The sequence below is a fragment of the Rana temporaria genome, chromosome 8 (assembly GCF_905171775.1).
Source record: "Rana temporaria chromosome 8, aRanTem1.1, whole genome shotgun sequence".
In the NCBI taxonomy this organism is placed as follows: domain Eukaryota; kingdom Metazoa; phylum Chordata; class Amphibia; order Anura; family Ranidae; genus Rana; species Rana temporaria.
The window spans coordinates 44,203,020-44,223,328 of record NC_053496.1 but is presented as its reverse complement, the minus strand read 5'-3'; the positions used below and the strand labels follow the sequence as shown (position 1 = coordinate 44,223,328).

The following is a 20,309-nucleotide window of genomic DNA, read 5'->3' as shown; positions in this document are numbered from 1 at the left end:
AACCTAGGCTAACTCATATTCATACATACACAAACTAGGGCCAATTTAGACAGGAGCCAATTAGCCTAGCACCTACCAGCATGTCTTTGAAGGGTGGGAGGAAACTCGTGCACACCCATACCTTCACAGCTGTCATATGGGATCAACAGCTTAGTCCATGCAGCCCCTTCATCCCAATAGATACGAATGGGCCTACTTGCACATAAATAGATAGCCCTTCGCAGGGGTGTTCAGATAGGTACGCCTGTGTGAATGAGGACTTAGGGTATTTTTCTTTTTTGCAACCTTTATAAGGGACATTGCTAAAAGGAATATCACATTTGGTGTCAGTAGTTCCTTTGAGGGGCCTGTTTAGAGAGCTGAATTGTAAAGGACCTATAATGTCAGTAATCTCTAGCAGTCTTTTGTAACATGTTGCCAGTCTCCTGCAGCATATGCTCAGTCTCCAGCCACATCATGTCTGCAGTCATTGCCAATCTCCTGTAGCATGGATGGGGTCTCTGACCATCTCCTGTAACATGCCTGTGGTCTCTGATCATCTTGTATAACAAGCCTGTGGTCTCAGACCATCTCCTGTAGCATGCTTGTGGTCTCAGATCATTTCCTGTAATATACCTGTGGTCTCTGGCTATCTCCACAAGCATACCTGTAGTGTAGTAGACTGTTTTCTGTAGCATTTTATACACTGTAATGCCAGGGGTCACACTGAGACGCCCTATATAAAGGGAGTTGTCTAACACTGCACTACATAGTTCCCAGTTTAGCACCAGAACATTGGCCATTTATTGATTAGCATTTTGCACCCACATATGGATGGATTTATTAGGTAATCTTCACACTACATAGTCGTTTGTGGTTCTGGACTTAGACTAACAATCAATGAAAATCAATGGAAACACATCAAAATGTGCAGCAAATTGAATGTCTATTGTGAAGATGGCCATGGTACTGTCAAAATCTTGGATAAAATGGCACATGATCCACATTAAGATTTAATGCAAGGTTCCATAATATTGTTTATGAGCAGAGAATGTTGCATTTTTGGCTTTATCTGGATTGTGTAAACCTGGATTGGGGCTTGGAGCTTGAAGGTTCCAAAGTGTCTTGGGTGGGACAGAACCTTCAATCCTGTGTCTGGATCTTACTGTATGCCGGCAGCTTCTTTGAGTACACAGGTGTGCAGGGTCATTATATACTCAAGCCTGAGGATAGCTCAGGGCTCCCAGTTTGGAGACATCACCCATATGGGAGCTTCTCTCCCCCAAGGATCAGAGGAGCCCCAGCCAGGAGTCAAGAGACAAGTGATCTCAACTAGGGGTCAGATGTGTCTCAACCAGCCGACAGGAGGTCTTGTCCCTGGAGTAAGGACATCTTCTATTGGAATGTCAGGGGAACCCCTATCCAGAGGCCAAGAGGGGGCCATACAGTAGGGTGCTGACATTAGAGGCTAAGTGAGCCAAGCGAATCAGAAGAGCTGGGCAACACAGTCAGAGGAACTGGTAAGAAGAGCAGAAATGCTGCTGACAAGGGAGCCAGGTGGCATTTTCAGTTGACTATTCATGTTTATGTAGAGGAACCCCATGGGCAACTGACGTTTATGTGAACTTCCCGCTTTGTTCAAAAAAGTGGTCTGCCATGCCCTAAAGTACAGCTTGGACTGGTGCAACTCATTGGGAAAAAGCTTCTGCCACATGAATATAATCACCCCAATACCAGAATTGACTCACAAGTGTTCACTTGTGCCTACATTGTCCACTGTCACAGGGAGGATTTGGGGGGGTGGTGAGCGTTTCGATTGGCACCATGTTACATCCTAAATAATAGTAGTGTAACATGGTACATGTTTCAAAAGCCTCACACAAATATGTGGCTATACCGAGTGGGCTTTATGCCACACTGCCACATATATGTATACATCTGATATACGTTTTGTTCTGGGAGCAAGTTCAAATTATGTGCTCCCAACAATGTGACCTCACTGTCTCCGACAGCTCTCGATCACACTGAAGACTGGAAGCCGGTATGATGGGTTGATGATCATGTGATTACTGTAACAATCAATCACAGTGATCACATGATCAGGAAGCCCATGAAATGCCTCTTGCACTCCGGCCAGTGGTAAAATGCTTAGGATCTGAGGTAGAGTCTTTGGAGAAACTATTTTTGCCTCAAACAACGATGCCATGCACCATATAAAATGTATGTAATCTACAACCTTAGTGATATTTCCGAGTATAGCCCAAATTAATGAAAAAAGAAAAGCGGTCATTGTTTTCCAAATGGCTTTTTTTTGCAACTGATGATTCTCAGTAACCTTCCTGTTCTTCTAAGCTGAAGTTTTTCTGGCAAAGTCTGGGGAGTCAGACAATCATTTCAGATTTTCAGCAGAATATATTTTAGCTAGAAAATGCTCAGTAGATGAGGACAGGATGGCAATAACAAAAGATGAAGAAACATGATTTTTAAGTGGCTCAGTTTGTGTTTTCCATGTCAGAGGTCCTTGTTTATGGAAAATAACGAGGAATGTATTATTTATGATGCTTACATCTTCTTGAAAATATGTGATTAAAGAATTCTTGGTTTACTGCAGATCTTTCTGCTTGAAGATACGTTATCTCTAAAAATAACTGAGGACCTTCTTGGTCCCCTTTTTACGGTACTATAATCCCTCCATTTATTTCTCAGACAATAGATGTGTACAAATATTTTTAATGTCATTGTATACAGTCCTTTAATCCACCAAGCAAAACAAATAATATAATGTGTAGATCTTGTAACATTGTAAATAAAAATTACATTTCCAAATACAGCTTTCATCTTTTTCTAAAATCGTTGGGACAAAGTTCTTTGAATGTTCCATGGCTACCCACTAAAGTTTGTAAACTGGAGTTTTTTTAATCCTCACTTGTCCCCCAGCTCCTACAGCTATTTTTTTTATGCAATCAATTTTGATTTATTTTAGATGGACAAGAACAATTTGGGGGTGCAGAACCAAATAGGTTACACATCAATAGTATAAAAGTGTGAGATAAAGATGTGTAAATCCTGTAAACTACATATAAAAACACAAGAGGTTCCCCGGTTTCTGGTGCAGTCTATCCCATCTGGGATTTCATTAATTGTAGTGTAAAAACATTTGTTTATATGATCATTTGTTCAGAGTGTTCGTTGCAATATGTTGTAATATGCGGGGTGCACCATTTTCTCCCTAAGAACGAGAATAGGAGATCGCTGTACAGCAACCACCAACCCCAATGTGAAGCACCTCTATGCAGTTTCTAGACATTTTAAAAATGTTAATGATGGTGACCTAAAGGGTTTCCAATATTATGACATAGAAAGAGTTGAATTGTCTGCTTGGGGGGGTTGATCTCAGGAGACTGTTAATGAAAATGGCAAGGTGGATACACAAACTGAAAACTCATATGCCACAGGGACTTAATCAGCGTTGGGATATAGGTCTGTTTTCGAGATTATTTATATTTCTAGGTAACCCCCATGTCTCTCCCTTGTAGTTGCATTCTATCATATTTTGTTACATTGTATTTTTATTTGTTTAGCTTGGTTGTGGTTTATGAATATATATTTTCTATTCTCTGTGTCACAATTTGCTGATTACCCTTTACCTGTTTAGGTAAGTATATTTTAAAATGCAATGTGTATGAAGGTTCAAGTTTGCTAAGGCTCACACTGGTCAGATACGCGTTGGCATTGGGGCCAATTACGGGGTCTTTTAATCACTTTCTGACCGCCCTACAGCACTTTTACTGCTACAGGGCGGCAGCTGTGTGCAGGATCACATATATATATATATATATATATATATATATATATATATATATATATATATATATATATAAATATATAAATATGTGATTCTACACTTTTGCCTATAGGGGGCACGTGTGCACCACCGGTGGGGCACCTCTGCTGTGATAATTCACAGCAGAAGCCGATCTGCGTGTCACGGGCACTCTATCTCCCAGCACCCGGCATTTTTTTTTATGTTTTATAGCAAAAAAAGAAGAAGAAAGGCAGAGGTGTTCAAATTCCACGAAAAGAAAGCTCTGTTTGTAGGAAAAAAATTACATTTTATTTGGGTACAGTGGCGCAGTGCCGTATCGCAAAAATGGCCTGGTCATGAAGGGGGGTTAATCTTGCGGAGGATCAAGTGGTTAATCATGACAAATAAAACTCCTTTTTTTCCTGAATACGTGTGCTACAGATATACTTCCAGTTGTATAAATGGTGTTAACAATCAAATGCAACGTATGTAATGCATTTAGTAGAGGAGACTGGTTGCCATGAACAGATGGTGTGGTTTAGCAGCCCAAATTGTGCAGATTTTTGGTATGTTTTTCCACACTGTCTGTATTCAGGGAAATGCACCTTCAATGGCTTTCAAACAGGGACGAGTGGCTGTGTCAATACATACAGCTTACCAATAGGCATTAATAGGCTGTCTGTACAGGGATGTACAGGACATATGTACATTCCATGCTGGCATAGATGGCCCTTCGCACCAATGTATGCGTAGGTACACCCATGTGAACAAGTCCTCAGTCTAGATTCCCACTACTAGATTTATGCAGCATATTTAGCAAGTACAGAATTACAGTATATAAAAAATAATGTGCAAAGTAGTTGGAGGGAAGCTTCAGAACGGCAAAGATGTTTTTACTACAAATTATGTGAGCAGACTGCAGTTCCTCTTTAATGACCAGGCAATTTTTTTTGCGATACTGTACTGCGTAATTTTAACTGACAATTGCGTGGTCATGCGATGTTGTACCCAAACAAAATTGATGTTATTTTTTTTACACAAATAGAGCTTTCTTTTGGTGGTATTTGATCACCTCTGTGGTTTTTATTTTTTGTGCTATAAACAAAAATAGAGTGTCAATTTTGAAAAAAAAAAATGAATTTTTACTTTCTGCTATAAAACATTTCCCCCCCAAAATGTAAAAAACAAATTTGTTTGGTTTGCGCAAAAGTTATGGCGTTTACAAAATAGGGTATAGATTTATTGCATTTTTATTATTTGTTACTTTTTTACTAGTAATGGCGGCGATCAGTGATTTTTAGTGGGATTGCAGCAGACAGATCGGGGAATCACCTAATGGAAATTTTTGACACTAAAGTGCTAAAAATATGCACTATTATTGTACTAATGACACTGGCAGGGGAGGGGTTAACATCAGGGGCGATCAAAGGGTGAACTGTGTTCCCTCACTGTGTGTTCTAACTGTATGGGGGGGATGGGCTCACTGGGACAAAACACAGATCCGTCTTCCTGCATAGCAGAAAGACAGGATCTGTGTGATCTCCCCGGTCAGAAAGATGTGCCTTCTTTACACAGGAAGATCCCCATTCTGTCACTGTGGCGAGCGATCGCAGGTGGCCGGCAGACATCGAGTCCGCCGGATCCGCTCATTGGCCCCCCACTGGCCAATGGGAGCGTGCAGCCACAGATCGCCGTGTACGAGCCCGACATACACCTACAACGTTTTGCGCAGCCAAGCCTACCTGCCACAGTATAACTGCGGTGGATGGTCGGCAAGAGGTTAATGTATCGGCTCTCCTTTCCTCACACAGTGACAGTGTGTAAGGAAAGGAGAGTGGAACTGTCAGGGCACAGCAAGAACAATATATACACTGATTATCAGTGCAGCCCCATCAGCGCCCATCAGTTCAGCTTAAAAGTGCAGTTTATAAGTGCTGCCACATCAGTCTTAGTGTAGATTTGAGAGGTTTAACCAGGGGATATGGTCACCATATGTGGGTGATAGTTCATATTCTTTATCAGAACAATGTGCAGACAGACTTGGCACTCATTTTGAATAATTTGTGTGAATAGTATGTTTGGAATCATAGTATATTTTATATTGCAGGTCACCCATATCCCAGAGGAGCATATTCTAGTAGCCATGTTTCCCGGACTCCCAACATCAGCGGAACTTTTTATCTTACCACCAAAAAATGTCAGCGAGCGGAGGAAAGGCAGCAAAGCGGACTTGGAGCAGGTGAGTCAACATATTACGGTCTGAATTTTTGCATAGGGACATAGTGTGTTGGCTTTCTATTGTATACTGTTTCTATTGAACCGTTCAACTTTCGGCCCGTGTGTACTGCAGCTGGTCCGACAGAAGCTGGCTGCTCAGTCCCCCTGTCAAAAGACAATAGCACATCAGGGGAGATAGCTGTACTAACATTGGATTGTTAGTACCACAGTTTTTTTCTGTTCTGGTGAAAACTGTCAATTTTGGATTTCCTATAACTTTGTAGCTTGTTGACAATGGTCACCAGGACCAATAGAGGGTTGCATTTCCCTAGTTGATACACAGGCAGCAATAAAAATACACTATATCCAAAACGTACATAAAAAATAGGGTTTGCCAGTATATACCCCTTTATCTCTTGCTTCCTATCTCTGCTGCAAACATAATCTTCTTTACCAACTTTGGGTCATGCAGCGTTAAATCAATCCCCCATTTACACCTATGAGGAATCCAGCAGTTAGGTAGGAAGCTCAGCCAACAATTATTTGTTGTGTCTAAATAGCATCAACATATAATGCAGTGCATACAGTAGAACCCTTCATATTAGTTCCTTTTTATCAAAGGATCTTGACTCTAATATTTCCAACTGTATATGGTGCCATTTAACCTTCCAGAACAACTTTGGATTGTTGAAGGAAACAGGAACACATGGGTGGAACTGCCACAATTACCCTCAAAACATGAAAAGTCCATGCAGATACAGCCTGAGATCTGAACCTAGTAGTAGCTGAGTCTTTTGAGCCTACTCTTCGGTGACATGTTCATATGAAAACATTTCAACTGTGTCACATTCTTGGAGCATAACTCCCTTTAATTTGCCTCATGGTCCATCTTGTTCTTATGATCTACATAAGCGGGAGATTTAACATCTATAAAGGTTATTGTCTGTAGATCCTGTTGAGGGAGATGATCCTGGGCTTACCATAGAATGATGGTGGTGTATCCCTCAAGTGTGGTGATATTTTTATCAGCTGTATGCTATGTGGTCTATTTTGGTTCCTTTGTACCTTCTCAGTTCCATTGAAGAAGAGATTGTCTTTGAAACATGTTGGAACGTGAGAAATTTATATCCAATAACTTAGGGCCAGATTCACATATAACTTCGGCGGCGTAACGTATGGTCTATACGTTATACCGCTGCAAGTTTTCAGCGCAAGTGCCTGATTCACCAAGCACTTGCGTGTAAACTTACGGCGGTGTAACGTAAAGGCGTCCGGCGCAAGCCCGCCTAATTTAAATGGGGCGTGTACCATTTAAATTAGGCGCACTCCCGCGCCGGACGTACTGCGCATGCTCCATTTTTAAATTCCCGCCGTGCTTTGCGCGAAGTGACGTCATTTTTTTGAACGGCGACGTGCGTAACGTACTTTCGTATTCCCGGACGTCTTACGCAAAAAAAAAAAAAATAATTGAAATTCAACGCGGGAACGACGGCCATACTTTAACATGGCTCGTCTAAATTTAAGCCATGTTAAAGCAGCCGTAACTTTGCGACGGGAAAAAACGACTAGCGACGACGTAACGAACGCGAAAACCTTCGTGGATCACCATAAAAGCTCATTTGCATACCCGACGCTGGAAAACGACGCGAACTCCACCCAGCGGCGGCCGAAGTATTGCAGCCTAAGATCCGAAGGCGTACGAAGCCGTAAGCCTGTCGGATCTTAGCCAAAAGCCGTTGTATCTTGTTTGTGAATCACAAATTAAGATACGACGCAGCAAATTTGAAAATACGCCGGAGTATCAGTAGATACTCCGGGGTATTTCTTCTGTGAATCTGGCCCTAAGTTGTTATCACCAATTCTTTAAACCGTTTTTATGTTATTTTTAATGTGTGATATGTGATAAAGTAAAATTTTTATGCATTTTTGTAGTAATTTTTATGCAGTTTAGTAGTCAAAAAAAGTCCCAATCCATGTTGTTTTCTTGGATCTGAACCTAGGACAACAGCTGGAGAACATGAGTGCCAACCACTTGGCCGCCAGGTATCAGTGGAATCCGTTGGATTCAGAAGGGTTTTTGTTTATTTTAAAGACAACTAAATTTCTTTGGTAACACTGTTCATACAATCTCTGCTTTCCTGATCTGTCTTTCATATCTTCATGTTTAGATTGTAGAGTCTCTTCTTAGTGCCCTGAATCAGAACCTTGTAATGTTCGAGTTGAAGCCTGGAGTGCAGATCTTTGTATATGTCACACAGCTTACTCTAGGTAAGTACTTACCAGACATTGCTGGAAAAGGACCATTAAAATAAATAAATTATATGAAATAAAATAAAAATAATTGTGTACCTTGAAATAACGCTGTCATCTATTTTGGTTTAGTTATTTGACTTACTATTTTCAGAAAAGTTTGACTAAAACTCATGTCCTTTTCTGTTTTGCTTTGTCTTCTTTCTTCTTCGATTACTATTTCTTTCTCTATGCTTTCTACAGTTCTAAGCCTGAAGTCTTAGGGCAACCTTTCAAATGGAAGTGGGATAACTAGGGGGGGGGGGGTCCCAGGTTAATAAAAATGAAACAAATATAAAAGTATTAAAGTAGAACAGGATACAATTATCGGATATGGTGACAACTGAGGGGAGAGATGAATTTGGGGGGGGGGGGGGGAGTAAGGTTTTTGACTATTTGATATATATATATATATATATATATATATATATATATATATGTGTGTGTTTTTTTTTATTACTCCCTCATTAGTTGTGATTTTGATGGCTTGTTAAGTGTAAGTAACGTAAACAAAGAGAAGATGTTATGAGTAAAATAACAGAACTATTGTATAGATGTATTATATGAAATGTTGTACTATTATCTTTGTGAAGGAAGAAAAAAAGGTTAAAAATAAAGAATTTATAAAAAATAATGTCCTCTTAGCTCCTAACCTCCCTGCTAACTTTTAAAAGATGAGTGCACTTTAAAACAAAGTGCACCTATCTTTTTTTGGCCTCTTCTCCTGACCCAACCTAACCTAACTTCCCTCCTTACAGATGTATACTTACCTCAGTTTAATGGCCACAGCTTTGTAATTTGTTTACATCCAGCAGTACAAGTCACCATTGTCCTAGCTATTCTCTGTTTCTGGGGGGAAAAAAATACATACATTTTATTTGGGTACAGCGCTGCACGCCTGCGCAATTGTAATTTAAAGTAACACAGTGCTGTCTCGCAAAAAATGGTCTGGTCATGAAGGGGTTAAAGGAGATTCTACCATTCTGCGTTTATGACTCTTGACCTCTCCTTCTGGCAAGCGGCCATTTCTCATTATATAGTAGAGGCACAACCGGGTGATTCACCTTTCTTTATGATTCTCACTATCAAGTTGCACATTTGAAATATTGAATCTTTTAAAAAAAAAAAAAAAATGGAGTGATTTTTAAGAATGCATGAAGGTAAAAAAAAACCTTGAGCCTTTTACAACCACTTTAAAACACCCTTTTTTAATGGAATCTGTTGGTTCCAAAAAAATGTTGGTCATATGTGCATGGGATGCGGCACCACAATTACCCCCAAGATATGATCAGCTTTGTGGTAATTGTTTCACCTAGTGTAGTTTTAATCAGAGTTTGAGGGACTTTGCACTTTATTAGAGATCCACTTTAATCAGAAAATAACTTCCCCATTTAATAATCATATTTTTCCCCATTGGTGTGTTTACAAACAATGTACCCACTACAATTCCCATGAACATTTTAAAAATAACAGAAACCTAAAAAGAGAAAAAAAAATATCTATTTTTATATAGTGCTTCTTATTCTGTCACCTTGATAAATCAAGAATTGTGATTTACAGGAATACACCGACATGCGGACTGTCTTTCAGCTTCAGGGCAGTTCCGGCTGATAAAATATTTACTTGCCTTAGAAGTGAAGTTTTTGCTAAACAATAAGTAGATTCTCTATCACGCTGGCATGCTAATTTTATTATTCCTTTCTGCATAAAAAGAACATTTTTCCTACCTTCTGCACATATTTAAGCTTTTTTTTCTGCTGAATTTTGCATACGTATCAAATTGCAATATTGTTCTCTAGGCTTCTTAGTATAAATCTCTTTTTTCTTTCTTTTCTTTTTATTTTCTGATAAGGAGTATGTGATTTAACTAAGTTTTTTAATCTCAGCAGTGCAGTTTTAAAAAAAAAATGTAGCTTGTGTAAGCTTTTTATATTCCAAGCATAGGGCAAAACATGCTTACCTGTACTCAGGGAACTGGATTGGACAGATCAGGATTGACCCAGATCTAAGACTGACCAACTGTTCCATATTAGCCAGAACATATTTTATTTTCACAATAATTTATATTGTAGTAATGCTCAAACTTTCCGGGCTCCAAATAATGAGACATGCTAGTAAAGAATGTATCCTAATTGATTTTTTGGAATGACCACCCTCTAGGTCAGAGGTTCTCAACCTTTTTAAAACCAGAGCCCAGCTAATTTTTCCAAAACCTTCCAACAGAAAAAAAGTCAAGTTTTTACTCAGACAACAAAGTATGCATTGACCCAGATCTAAGACTTAGCCAACTGTTCCATATTAGCTAGGATATATTTTATTTTCAAAATAAATTATATTTAATCAAATTTCTATTAAAATTTTCACATAGAAAAAGAAATCACATAGAGGTGTCATACACATTGGATAAAGCGTAAATAAAATAAAGAAACACATCACGGATAGGGTAGGTCATAACATAAGACCATAGTATCATGAATATACAGTATGACATTAACACAAATTAATATGTTCCAAGAGGAGAAATCGGTGCATCCGTAAAAAAAATCTATTCATAATAAATTATATTATAAATTATATTATGATAGCAGTAAAATCTGTGAAGAATGTATCCTGCTTGTTTTTTTTTTTAAGAACCACCCTCTAGGTCTTAACCTTTTCAAAACCTTCCAACAGAAAAAAAAAAAGTTTATACTCGAACAACAAAATATGAATTAACCCAGATCTAAGACTGGCTACTGTTTCATATTAACTAGAACATATTTTATTTTCAAAATAAATTATATTTAATCTCATTTCTATTAAAATTTTCACATAGAGAAACAAATCACATGGATGTGTCATACATATTGCATAAGGTGTACAAAAAATAAATAAAGGAATCACGGAACATGGTAGGTCATAACAACATAAGACCATGGTATCATGAATATACAGAATGACATTGACACAAATTAATATGTTCCAAGAGGAGAAATCAGTGCAACCGTAAAACATCTATTCATAATAAATTATATTGTAGCAATTCTCACACTTTACTGGCTCCAAATAATGAGAAAAAAATCAGTGAAGAATGTATCCTATTTGATTTTTTTAATAACCACCCTCTAGGTCAGAGGTTCTCAACCTCTTTGAAACAAGGGCCCCCCGGTAAATTTTTCCGAAACCTTCCAACAGTAAAGAATAAAGTTTATACTCACACAACAAAGTATAAATTTAACCAGGTCTAAGACTGGCCAACTGTTCCATATTAAGTAGGACATATTTTATTTTCAAAATAAATTAGATTTATTCTTATTTTTATAAATTCACATAAAGAAACAAATCATATGGAGGTGTCATTAGAGGAACATGAAGAAAAAGAGGGTAGTAGGAAGGCGAAAAAGGGGCATAAGCGAGGAGTGGGAAAAATTAAGGGAAGTTGCCCCAGGCTGGGGATAGGGGTAGGTTAATTTGAGAGGCCTAGACCAGTCGGGCGCAAGGTTCGAAGGCCCACACATTGAGAAGTTTAGCATGTGTTGTAGAGGATACTTGCCATCTTTTCATGAATCATAAGGGTTGTCAGGGTGCTCTTCACTTCTGCAATGAAAAATAACATAGTTTGTTTTGTTTATCATGAAAACATTTTTTTTTAAATAAAATTGTGTTTTTTTCCCTTTTATTTTAAGGATTATTTATAGAGAGAGTTATCTCTGCAAGGCCTTTAGTGTATGGTTGCCAATTATTGCTGCAAGGCATTTAGTGTATGGTTGCCAATTATTGCCACATTCTGATGCATATTAATAAGATACCATACCCCAAATATTTGTTTTTTTATTTATTTATTTTAATTCTGGAATTTTTGTACTTCACCAGTCTATCCTTCTACATTTTGTCTGTAATTTGGTGTTTCTGAAACACATCTATTGCCTCTCAGACCCCTTTCACACTGACAAGTTTTTCAGGCGGTTTAGCGCTAAAAATAGTGCTGCTATACCGCCTGAAAAAATCATGCCCTGCAGGCTTCAATGTGAAAGCCCGAAGGCTTTTACACTAAACACCGCTCCAAAAGTCCTGCTAGCCGCATCTTTGGAGCGGTATAGGAGCGGGGTGTTTACTGCTCCTATACCGCTCCTTCCCATTGAAATCAATGGGAAATCAATGGGAAACCGTGGTAATACCGCCCGCAATGTGCCTCTACAGAGGCGCATTGTGGGCGGTATTAGCCCTTTTTCGGCTGCTAGCGCGGGTTAAAACTGCACTGCTAGTGACCGAATATTGCGTTAAATACGACGGTATATCGGCGCTAAAAATCGCGCCGATATACCGTCACTGCACCTCCACTGCCCCATGTGAAAGGGGACTTAAAGTAAAAAAAAAAAAAGCATCAGTGCTAAAAAAAATCAAGGCTGCCAATCAGGTACAAATTAAGCAATTAAGTGTGATTGGTGTTTAAAGATAAATATGATTGAAAGTTTGCTGTTCCTGTAAACATTGGAAAAACTCTAAAATGTTTGTGCATTGAGTAAGTAAATTTAGAATTACAATGGGTTTTAAATGGCCTCTGACTATTGCAGAAGCTCCTTTCACCCATCCTTGATCTGTTTGCCAAACAAATTCTCCTCTTTAGCCTCATTATTTTATGTAATTTTTCTTTGTTTACTGAAAGAAAACAACAAAGACAATGATCAAGCCAAGGAGCCTGAGTTTGATGGCATGTTGATGCTCATGGAGCAATTAAGCTTTGTTGAAAAGTTATCTGTGGTGGTGTAGCCCATCTTTTGCAGCAAAAAATACAATAAAAAAAAAACTTACATGTTATTGATGATTATGGATAAGCAAAATTGCAGGGTTTCAACTCCCAGTAATTTGAGCAAATAACAGGAAATTTTAGTTTTTTTATAAAAAAAAAAAAGGAGAAGAAACAAGGGGTTTAAACAAATGAATCAATACATACAAAAAAGGTAAAAAATAAAAAAACTATACACTTAATGAAAGAAACTAAACAGCTCTAATTACACCCTCCAAAAAACAGACCTAAATAAAGAAAAAAGCAAGAACATTTTTTTTTCAAGCTCATTTTGCCTAAGCATCTCAATGAATGGAACTAAAAAAATTAATTTCCACAATATTTTGTGAATGGTGAAAAATGTGAATGTCAAATTGCAAAAAAAAATGAGTAAAATTAAAGAATTTCTATTGCTTTGAATTTTTTTCCCCCAGCACCCCTAGTGGACAATAGTGCCAGTCACAGCAGTTCTGCGATGCTGATGCTCCTTTCGGTCGTTTTTGTGGGCTTAGCTGTTTTTTTAATCTACAAGTTCAAGAGGTAAGGTAAAATGATGTTTGTTTATACTGACTCCCAATGCACTCATCAATCCCCCTGCTGCTGCAGATATTATATGGGAATTGTGCTCGTGTAGGTGGGGCTGTGCTGGTAAAGAGGGTGGGACTTTTCAGTAAAGCTAATCAGGGGTGGAGTTTAAAAAGAGCACTGGATTAAGAACCCTGTTTGCTGTGCCTCAGCTTCAAAAATCCACCTTGTTGGGCTCTGGTTTAGCCCCAACCCTATCTAGTCCCCACTCAACCATGGAAGGAAAAGTGCAATCTTGGATGCATGTCTCCAAATAGGCACACATTCTCTATTAAACTAGAATTGTTGGTAGCTTTTTAAGTTTGTGTAAATACATCCCTATTACTGTATAGAGAGAACATAATGAAAATAAAATGTTGACTGTAAAAAAAGCATTCCTTGAGTAGCGGTCAAGTTATTCTGCTCATAAATAGTCTATGAAAGTCTGCCTAAAAGAGAATCCTGGGAAAATTATACCATCTACGTTTACTGCAGGCAGAAGGAAGTCATTTCCTAATTTTCTATAAATATAAACTTTAAAAAGCAGCGCTACTACAGATCAGTAAACAATCACCACTTGACATAAAATAGAGATACTGTAATCCCATGTGTTCGCATAGCAAGAGTCCGAAAGTCACAGTCTCTCATATATAAACACCCAGATGAGTCTTTAAAAATCCAGAGTGCAATCAACTTCACAAGACTGAAAGAAAGCTGTCACCAACACCTCCACGAGTGAATACCGCTCCCCCTAGAGTGAACACTTACCAGATCTCGGCAAGTGTAAAGCATTTAATGCTGCATGGTAATCGGAAGGGCTCACCACGGGGAAGACTGTTCTGATATCCGTGTAGGCGCATCACACACTAATGGACTCGTCCAAAAATTGTATACAACACAAATTGATAGCGTAATCCAGTTTCACAGAATTTATTTAAAATGTGCCACCCCCTAAAACACACAAATATATAAATAAACAGCGTTCAATGAATCCAGTCAATGTACCAGTGAAAGATTCAGCAGGTGTCTCTTACCGCACACTAACGCGTCTGGCGCTGCTAGCCCCCCCGGTTGGCACGCTGACGTCAATGATGGTCATCATATGGCCACCCTGATGCGTTTCGTCATCACAACATGGTTGCCTCCTATAATTGCTTCCTCTATGGGCTGGGCTTAGCTGGGCTGAGCTGGGCAGTGAGCTTCTCCTTCCTTTCCTTAGTGTGGTCTTAGGCCTCGTACACATGATAGGTTAACCAGAGGACAACGGTCCGTTTTCATCGGTCAAAACCGATCGTGTGTGGGCCCCATAGGTTATTTAACCATCGGTTAAAAAAAAGCCAACTTGCTTTAAATTTAACTGATGGATTCCTAACCGATGGGAAAAAAACGATCATTAGTAGGCACAACCATCGACCATAGTCGACACATGCTTGGAAGCATTGAACTTCGTTTTTTTCAGCACGTCATTGTGTTTTACGTCACCGCGTTCTGACACGATCGGTCCGTTCTCATCGGATGGACTGATCGTGTGTACGAGGCTTTAGTCTCTTGCCAGCCACACTAAGGAACCCAGCCCAGCCCAGCTTAGCCCAGCCCATGGAATAAGCAATTATAGTAGGCTACCATGTCGTGATGATGAAATGTGTCAGGGTGGGGCCATACGATGACCACCATTGACGTTAGCATGCCAACTATCGCAGGACTATCTACACCTGCTGGATCTTCCACTGGTACATTGACTGTATTCATTGAATGATGTTTATTTATATGTGTTTGTAAATGTGTTTTATATGGGGGGACGGCATATTTTAAATAAATTCTGTAAAAATGGATTACGCTATGGATTTGTGTTTTTTTTTTCATTTTAGGACAAGTCCATTAGTGTGTGATACGCCTACCCAGATATAAGAACAGTCTTCTCCATGGAGAGCCCTTTTGATTACCATACAGTGTTAGATGCTTTACACTCTAGCGTGAGTGGTATTCACTCGTGGGAGTGTTGGTGGCAGCTTTTTTTCAACCTTTTGGAGTTAATTGCATTCTGGATGTATAAAGACTCACCTGGGTGTTTATATATGAGAGGCTGTGACTTTCAGACTTTTTGCATGCAAATACATAGGATTATCTCATTGTTTTAATGCCAAGTGGTAATTGTTCACTGATCTGTAATGTTGCTTTTTAGAGTTTATATTTATAGATGGGAGATTACTTGGAAATAGTGGGCGATATATGGCAGCAGCTTTAACCTAGTGGTTATTTGTTTTTTACATATATTGTGCTTTATTATTATTAATAAATGTTTTTATTGTGTTTCATAAGTGCTCGATAAAGGTGTCTACGGCAGAAATTATTGTGTTAAAATTTCCTCATTCTTATCTTCCCCAGTGATCACTCACTCAGACTGCCCATTGTGACTGTCTGACAAGTCACTGAGCTGAGTCACTAATCTGACTTGACTGTGATAGATTTTAACACTTGATGGTCACAGGGTGAGAGGCAGCAGGGTCCTGATCCTTGTAAGTGTGATGAGTTGTTACGTTGACAGGATTGTAATACATATTATGATAAAGCATACCTCTGTGCACAGTGGTTCTACCAATAGGAGCAATGCGGTCCGCACTGGAAAAGAGTCCTGTGCGTCTTTGGCTCCATTTCAGGTGGAAATTCAGGCAGAAATTTGGACCTATTTCGCACCTGAATCGTTCTACTGTAGATGGACGCACCAGACCCCCTGCTGTGAGCCTCAGCCACAGCAAGTGTGAAGAGGAGTGTAGGGCATTAAAGGATGGCCTGCCAGTATTTATAGTACACAATGGGACTACCAATAGGAGCAATGGGAGTCCAACAAATGTCAATACCGGGAGGTCACCAGCCCAAGAAGAATACGAAGCTAAAAAGCAGAGGAGTGTAGCGCATTAAGGGATGGCCTTCCAGTATTTACATATAATCAGAAAATACATCAAACATCATATAAAACATGTATATTTTATTGTACAAAATTTGTATAACATTAAAAAAATATGACATTTTTAGTACAAAATCTAACTAATCTAGTATTACTAGTAGGTTACTGTCAAGTGTACTGGTTCAATAACACTTTTCTTGGTTGAACACCACTTCTTCAGATTATCGTGTTTACTTATGACAGTTATCCAATTAATGATCACTTAGTTCTAGAAAATCAAAAACATACAATTAAAAAATTTAAATATGCAAACGTATATAACTTAACAACTTTATTCAATCCACCTCCTATCCCCTCCGGGCAAATCAAAAAGAAGAGAGAGAAAGGAACACAAAACAGAAAAATTACACCACACCATGTGTGACGACTTTCAAAAACAAATGGCAAACAAGTGTCGACAGGGCAGGTCAGATCATCTCAGGCTGTGGGGAGGCATAAAGGGGGACCAACCATGAGGAGTGGGATGAACCAATCCATATGATTCTGAGTAGTCAAAAGCATATATACACTGTTTAAAAAATTAAAGGATCAGATTGAAAACATAGCAGATCTCAATAGGGAAAAATATGCTGGATATCTATATTGATATGGACTGGATAATGAGTTAGGAATGAAAGGGTGCCACATAAGTTTATGGAAATGAAAATTATCAACCTACAGAGGTCTTAATTCAAAGGCCCCCCACGAAAATCAAAGTAAAAAGATTATGCAGCAGGGTAGTAAATTTTGCTGAAATTTCATTACAGCAACACAAAATGGTACTCAGTAGTTTGTATGGCACCCACGTTCTTGTATGCATGGCTGATAATGTTGGGGCATGCTCCTAATGAGATGATAAATGGTGTCCTGGGTTATTTCCTCCCAGATCTGGACCAGGGCATCACTGAACTCCTGAACAGACTGATGTGCAACGTGACAGCGTCGGATGGAACAAAACATAATGTCCCAGAGGTGTTCTATTGGATTTAGGTCATGCGAGTGTGGGGGGCCATTCAATGGTATCAATTCCTTCATCCCCCAGGAACTGGCTACATACTCTCGCCACATGATGCCGGGTATTGACGTGCACCAGGATGAACCCAAGACCCACTGCACCAGCGTAGGGTCTGACAGTGGGATCCAGGGATTTAATCCCGATATCTAATGGCAGTCAGGGTGCCATCGTCTAGCCTGTAGAGCTTTGTGAATCCCTCCATTAATATGCCTCCCCAGACCATCACTGACCCACCACCAAACTAGTCATGCTGAACGATGATACAGGCAGCATAACATTCTCCATGGCTTCTCCAGACACATTCACACCTGTCACATGTGCGCAGGGTAAACCTGCTCTCATCTGTGAAAAGCACAGGGTGCCAGTGGCGGGCCTGCAAATTCTGGTGTTTAATGGCAAATGCCAATTGAGCTCCAAAGTGTTGGGCAGTGAGCACAGTGCCCACTAGAGGACGTCAGGCCCTCAGGTCACCCTCATGAAGTCTGTTTCTGATTGCTTGGTCAGAGAGATTTATACCAGTGGCGTGTTGGAGGTCAAGTTGTAGGGCTCTGGCAGTGCTCATCCTGTTCAACCTTGCACAAAAGAACAGATACCAGTCCTGCTGATGGATTAAAGAACTTCTATGACCCTGCCCAGTTCTCCAGCTGTTGCAGAACTACAAGTCCCATGATGCATAGCAAGACTCTGACAGCCACAATCATGACACCCAGAGGCATGATGGGACTTGTAGTTTTGCAACAGCTGGAGGTCCACTAATTGCAGATCCCTGCCCTAGAGTAACTGTCTGTCTCCTGGAATCTCCTCCATGATCTTTAGACTATGCTGGGAGATACAGCAAACCTTCTGGCAATGACTCGTATTGATGTGCCATTCTGGAGGAGTTGGACTGCCTGTGCAACCTCTATAGGGTCCAGGTATCGCCTTGTGCTACCAGTAGTGACACTGACCCTAGCCAAATGCAAAACTAGTGAAAAAATGTGTAGGAAAAAGAAATGTCAGTGGCCGCCACCTGTAAAACCATTCCTGTTTTGGAGGTTGTCTCATTGTTTCCCCGTCTCATTTCTATTAAACTGTGTGGCATCCTTTCATTTCTAACACATTACTCAGTCCATATCAGTATAGATATCCGGCATGAAATTTCTCCCCATTGAGTACTGATGTGTTCTCAAGGGTTCCTTTAATGGTAATTGTAACAGTGTATAATGAGCCACCACACAGACTTTGCATGTAACATGGTATGTTGGGCCTAGAATGACAATGAATTGATATCAGGTATACTATCAGCAAACTAGCATCCAATGTAGCCAGGATTGCTCATACAAAGTTTCAAGACTTAAAAAAAAAAGTTTTCGGCTTGGCATACACTTACAAAATGTAAAACTGCCCAAAACATGTATAGTTTCCCTTTTACAGCAGAAACCTCTTTTTAACCGTAGGAAAATCCCATGGATTAATATTTACGCGCAAGTTCAGCATGATAAAGAACAAGAAATGATTGGCTCCGTAAGTCAAACTGACAACGCACCCAAAATATCGCTCAGCAACTTCACGGAGGAGGAGCTGGCGGACAAGGAACTGGACACACGAGTCATCGGTAATTTCAGAGCATAACTGCTCCGATGAAGTATCCTGAACCCCAGCGTGTTACACTGATGGAAAATAATTGTGTAGCCAGTCATTTAATCAGATATAAAGCCAAGTCGCAAAATGTCCATGACAGTATTTTAATGAATGGGTTCCACATCATTTGGCTGTGCCGAAAAACACTGAGAGGCACCCACTTCCTCTCCGCGAGAGTGCTGCTTTTCTATGACCTCTGAGCCGATGTAGATGTTGCAAGCAATATTACCTTGTCATTGCGTTAATGTATTTTTCAAACACATATGGTAATAGGGTTCAAAGCAATGGCACATTTGATTACCAGTTGCATTTGCACAATGATCGTGCGTCTTAAACATTCTGGGCAGCTTTGCACTTCATGGCATTAAGAACATTTAAATCCTATTAAATCAGAGAGCGTAAATGGATGTTTTTGTGAAGATGTTCTGAAGAACTTAAGTGTAATTTGCTGCAGAAAAAAAAGACTGTTTTTCTATTAAAAGACAATAGGATGATTTTATGTGATAGGTTTTATGACAGTCATAGGAAGCTCGAGTAGTGAGCTCTGCTGGCTAGCTTCAAAGCCTTCACAGAGGGTAATAATGATCGGAATACGTAGATATATAATCAGTATAAATTGGTAACAAATTACAATAATTATGGAGTGAAAAGAAACGCAACAGCATCTCAACATCCTCTGAGTCATAGGAGTTTCTTTAAATCCTTTGGATAATTAAAATCAAAGGATAATAATTTTCTATAGATTAATGGATAGATGGTTGGATAGATAGTATAGATACAGTAATGGCCAAAAATATTGACACCCCTGCATTTTTGTCAGGTAATGCACCACTTCGCCCATAAAATTGTTGGAATTACAAATGTTTAGGCATTCTCATGTTTATTTCTTGTGTGATGGTATAACACAAAAAAATGAAGCAAAAATAAAAAGCCAAATCTGACACATTCCACACAAAACTGCATAAATTGACTGGACAAAATTATTGGCACCCTTAATTTAACCAGTACGCTGCTATATACAATACAAATGTGTGACCCTGAGGAAGTCACTTGACAAGTGACGCAACATGTTGGGTGAAGCCAGTGATGTCACTTCCGGTGTCTCCGGGAC

General features: G+C 39.4%; 1 protein-coding gene across 1 annotated transcript in view; it reads left to right on the top strand.

Annotated features, from left to right (window-relative positions):
* The window catches only part of SORCS3 (sortilin related VPS10 domain containing receptor 3), a 774,589-nt gene that overhangs the window by 749,194 nt on the left and 5,086 nt on the right, over positions 1-20,309 (top strand). The window contains exons 23-26 of the mRNA XM_040361656.1: positions 5,892-6,023; positions 8,170-8,269; positions 13,490-13,595; positions 19,015-19,172. Coding sequence (XP_040217590.1) covers positions 5,892-6,023; positions 8,170-8,269; positions 13,490-13,595; positions 19,015-19,172 — 496 coding nt within the window. The remainder of the gene's footprint in view (positions 1-5,891; positions 6,024-8,169; positions 8,270-13,489; positions 13,596-19,014; positions 19,173-20,309) is intronic.